At 40.3% G+C, this 4,834-nt stretch overlaps 1 protein-coding gene across 1 annotated transcript in view; it reads right to left on the minus strand.

Moving 5' to 3' along the window:
- Positions 1–483: 483 nt before the first annotated feature.
- The window catches only part of IL1RAPL1 (interleukin 1 receptor accessory protein-like 1), a 586,373-nt gene continuing 582,022 nt past the window's right edge, over positions 484–4,834 (minus strand). Inside the window, exons 9-10 of the mRNA XM_010004484.1 lie at positions 2,423–2,593; positions 484–1,202 (exon numbers count right to left, since the gene is read on the minus strand). Of these exons, the coding sequence (XP_010002786.1) occupies positions 484–1,202; positions 2,423–2,593 (890 nt within the window). The remainder of the gene's footprint in view (positions 1,203–2,422; positions 2,594–4,834) is intronic.

Genomic DNA, 4,834 nt, shown 5'->3' on the forward strand with positions numbered 1-4,834 from the left:
GAGGGATGGAGTCCTTCCAGGAACAAATATTCTCCAAAAGACATGAACTGCAGCAGGCATGGCCTTCAGGAATCAGGCTAGGCAGGCTAACAAAATGGATTGTGTTTCTGATATCAACATAGCTTTGTCCAAGCATTCCAAAGAGAGGTTAAAAACAAACAAACAAAAAGTCTAAAACTATACTAATGAAGCAAAAAAGTTTCCTATCTATACAGCAGTCTATTCATTTAAAAAAATGTAAATATACAAATTCCAGTGACATATAAAACAAAGTCAAAAATGTGAATGGGAAGAGACATGGGTAGAACAGGAAGACTGATGCTACAAAGAAATTGCAAAAAACATATGTACAAGACCCTGTTTTTCCTCGTATGTTATCGATTGTAATGCATGTTTAACAGCAGCAGTCGAGGATGTAGTTCCAGGCACCGGACTGCAGAGTCAGCTCCTACTCAAGGGGGTTGATGGCCCCTTGCATTTCGGTCACCAAATGACACTTGATATACTGGTCTCCCGAGGCAAGAGGGGCAGGATCGTACTGTTTGTGTGAGCCTCTTCTGGATTCTGCTCCCTGTTAGTTTTTGTCTGTGGCCGCTGCCCATTTATAAGTGTCATGGGGATGTTGCAGTAGGTGTGCTGGTTACCTATTGAGGTAAGGGGCAGGGTGCCGGTAGGAGGTACATCATATTCATAGCTTCGATAATAGTGTTTCTGGCGCATCTGTGAATGATATGTGTTATGAAAGGTGGAGCGCAAATCTGGATGGGCAGTGGCAAGAGCAGTGGAGGTGGCAGCAGCCATGGAAATTGCAGAGACGGTCTGCAGTTCCCCAAAGGGCCCCTGCTCACTGACATCTAACACCTGCTCATTTGTGATGGGTTCAATCCTCTTAAAAGGCATTTCGTACTGTAAACGTTTCCAGAACTTGGAATTCAACTTGTTGCATTTTGGTCCGTGCCATTTAATGACAGTGAGGAGCTTTATGGTATGTTTCAGGGCCTCAACCTCCTGGTAGTTCATAACTCCTCGTAGTTCACTGCATTCAATCAGTATCACTTTGATTTCGCCTGTGATCAACATGTTTCGAAGCCTCGTTTCCAGTTCAAAGATGCTCCAGCCTCTTCTTACCACATAATTTGGAGTCATGACGATGATCAGCCGCTTGCTTTGGTCTACACATCTTGCCACATCTTCAATGTAGGCTACAAAATAAGACAATTGTTCAAAAATCAATCTAAGGAAACACTCTGCTCCAATAGACTAGGGAGAAACACCAGAGGCAAATACCTACTTCCAGAAAACCTCACTGAAATATGCAAAACATCACTTGCAAATGTGCCAACTTTGCTTGCCAGAACATGTTCCTGGGCAACCTGCTCTAGGTGGCCGTGCTTGAGCAGGGTGGTTGGACTACATGACCTCCAGAGGTCCCTTCCAACTGCAAACATTCTGTGATCCTGCAAAACTTCTATCCCCCCATGCTCTATGGATTGTGAGTGTTTGTTTATGAGCTGTGGTTTTATACCAATATCTTTGTCAGAATAACTGTGTCCATCACCATCTTTTTCTGTAAAGAGGAAAGTCACCCAGGTAGGAAACAGAGCAGCAACTATGTGCTTCAGGGGCTCAGTCTCAAACACAAATGATACTCAAAGGAGTACTGTGAGGTTTGATTCTTCTTTTATTTTCATGTCACTACCACACACATTCACAAAAATGGTTCTGTCTCCTGCAAATTAATGCGTTGTTTGACATTGGTTTTAAAAATATCCATGCTATTGTTTGATATTGTGCTTTGCCTATACAAAGCATTGTTTCTTATTTTTATCAAAAGACATTGATCCTAGTAGTTGTCTATATGGTTATACTGATGTTATAAAGAATATGACAGCAACTTACAAAAAATTACTGTACATAGATTGGAATATGTGAAAGAAACATGAAAATTATCTACTTGCACCAGCTGGAATCAATTCAAATTTTCAGTTTCTGAGAATAATCTAATACCTTCACCACACATTTATCTGCAGCAGACACTTAACATAATTCATTACTTTGCTCTGTTGTAGATGGTATCACTCAATCCTTGCCCTAGTCCAAACAAAACAGACCTCTAGGTCTGTGTGCTCTTAAAAAATCTGTGAAAAAAAAAAAATAAATGGTCTCATTCATTTCCTTTATTTATGCATGCCCTTTCTGCACTGTCTCCCCTTCAATCAATATAAAATAATTACTAAAAATTAATCCTCCTGTGTAGTAAATGCACGTTAAGTATGTTTGTTGCCTTATCTTCACCACTCTCTAAGACAACACAGGAAAGATCACATTCTGAAGGAGTATGTATAGAAATGATATGAAAACAATCACGGCAATCACTACATTTGCTGCTTAGGAAACAAACAAGTGTAAAGACATTACTTACTTCCTGTGGGAATCAAATCTCTGTCTGGTATGAACAACTTGTACCCATAATGTTTTTCAAGCATATCTGGTAGGATCTCAAGAGCAAATCTTTCTTCTTCTCCAGTTTCTTGATTCCACTGGTCAGGATCCACTTTGGTATAAGACAGATATGCATCATAGTCTTTGTTGTCTAAGGAAAAAGAAGAGGAAAGTAAGTTTAATCGTTTTTCTCGCAGATTTCCTAGATAATTCCTCAGGAATTATTTCTGGGAGAATGTCCCAGGAATAGGAAAAGGTTTAGATAAAATGGTAAGCTTTCATACAATCATAAAATCGTCAACGTTGGAAAAGACCTTCAAGATTATCAAGTCGAACCATCCACCCTACAACCCCTAACCACTAAACAATCTCATGAAACACGGATGTCTACCCCTTTTTTGAACATCTCCAGGGACGATGCCTCCCACACCTCTCTGGGCAGCCTGTTCCAATGCCTCACCAATCTTTCTGTGAACATTTTTTTTTTCTAATATCCAATTCCCCCAGCTTGACCACATTTCTACTTGTTTTATCACTGGGAGAGGAGGCCAACATGCCTCACTACAACCTCCTTTCAGGTAGTTGTAGAGAGCAATGAGATTTCCCCTCAGCCTCCTCTTCTCCAGGCTGAACAGCCCCAGATTCTTCAGCCTCTCCTCATAAGACCTGTTCTCCAGCCTAGTTGCCCTTCCCTGCACCCTCTCCAGCACCTCAATGTCCTTCTTACACTGCAGTGCCCAAAACTGCACACAGTGCTCGAGGTGCAGCCTCGCCAAGGCTGAGTAGAGGGGCAGGATCACCTCTCTGGTCCTGCTGATCATGCTGTTCCTGATGCAGGCCAGGATGTTGTTGGCCTTCTTGGCGACCTGGGCACACTGCTGGCTCATGTTCAGCCAGCTGTCAATCAACACCCCTACGTCTCTTTCTACAGGACATCTCTCCAGCCACTCCTCCTCAAGCCTGTAGTGCTGCTGGGGGTTGGTGTGGCCAAAGTGCAGGACCTGACATTTGGCCTTATTGAAACTCATGCCATTGGCCTTGGTCCAGTGGCCAAGAGCTTCTCTGCTCTCAAGCAGACCAACACTCCCACTGAATTTAGTATAATTTGCAAACTTCCTGAGGGTGCACTCTATCCCTTCATCCAGGTTATCAATCTTCACCCAATCTCCAGTTATTAATCCATCCACCTTTCCTGTTTCACCTGGTAGAGGTAATCCTTATCTACATACATGAAAGAGAGAAGGGATTCATACTGATAGACTAAAGTCAGTTTGTTCTTAAGCATTTTTTTTAAGGCTCTGTATGAAAGAGAAAACCACTTGCCTGTAGGATGACAGCTTGTGAGCAAAGAAGAAAAAGTGTCTGAAAATAATTTGATTTATTCTCTAGCTTTAAAAGGGAAAAAAAAAAAAAAAAAAAAAGAAAGAAAAAAGCATGGAAATACCTAAGCTAATGTGCAATTGACTTTGTCGCATATTAAAACATGTCTGACTTGCCAGATTTTTACAATACATTTAGGGCCTAGGGCTTGAATGGTCTAATCATATGTATAGCTTTACTTGTATAACTCATTGGTTTTCCAGGTCTGAAACCATTGCCAAACTTAAATCTTTGCAGCATCAGCTCCTGATAATGCATTTTAAATCTCTTGAATTCCGTGTGCTTAAATTTGCAAATTTAATATTACATTAACGTACATTTCATTACTTAACATGGTGTTATTTCATTTCATTATGAGAAATAAATGCACCTGTTTCTTAAATGTGCTTGGTGTGCCTGCTTGAAAGACTGAATCAAAAGAGTCATCATTAATTTTCATTAGGAGGTCAATAATGCCAAGTGCTCTGGAACTAATTCAGTGGAAAAATAGGTCACGTTTTGACTTTTGTTGTGAGGAAAGCAGAAAAAAATCAATGGCAAGAGTAATGAAATGTTAACATCTTTCTAACTCTCTCGACAACACTATGCACAGGCTATCAAGAATATCAATTGCTTCTAAAAGAGACCTGATTGAATACTGTGTGTCATAAGTAACATTATATTCAGTCAATACTGACTTCAGTTATTTACTGAGCCACTCCTTTCCTCATTTTACATCTTTTTGTACTCTGGTAGCATTATTTGGAAAAGCCTGCCAAATACAAAACATACAAAAGTACAAATGAAATTAACAAAACAGTGCTAATATTGAACAGTGCAATCATCCTTCACAAAATTTAAATGCTAAAACTGTGAGTACTTTTGCACTTGCCAATCCCATGAAATGACTGCGAGCTCGTTCATTCCCATGCACACTGGTGTACCCACAGAAAACAAACCAATAAACCAATTCTACAAACAAACCAACCAACAGACAAAAAAATGGAGTACTGCATTTTAATGATCACTCTTT

This window comes from Chaetura pelagica, unplaced genomic scaffold (genome assembly GCF_000747805.2).
Source record: "Chaetura pelagica isolate M959 unplaced genomic scaffold, ChaPel_1.0 scaffold308, whole genome shotgun sequence".
In the NCBI taxonomy this organism is placed as follows: domain Eukaryota; kingdom Metazoa; phylum Chordata; class Aves; order Apodiformes; family Apodidae; genus Chaetura; species Chaetura pelagica.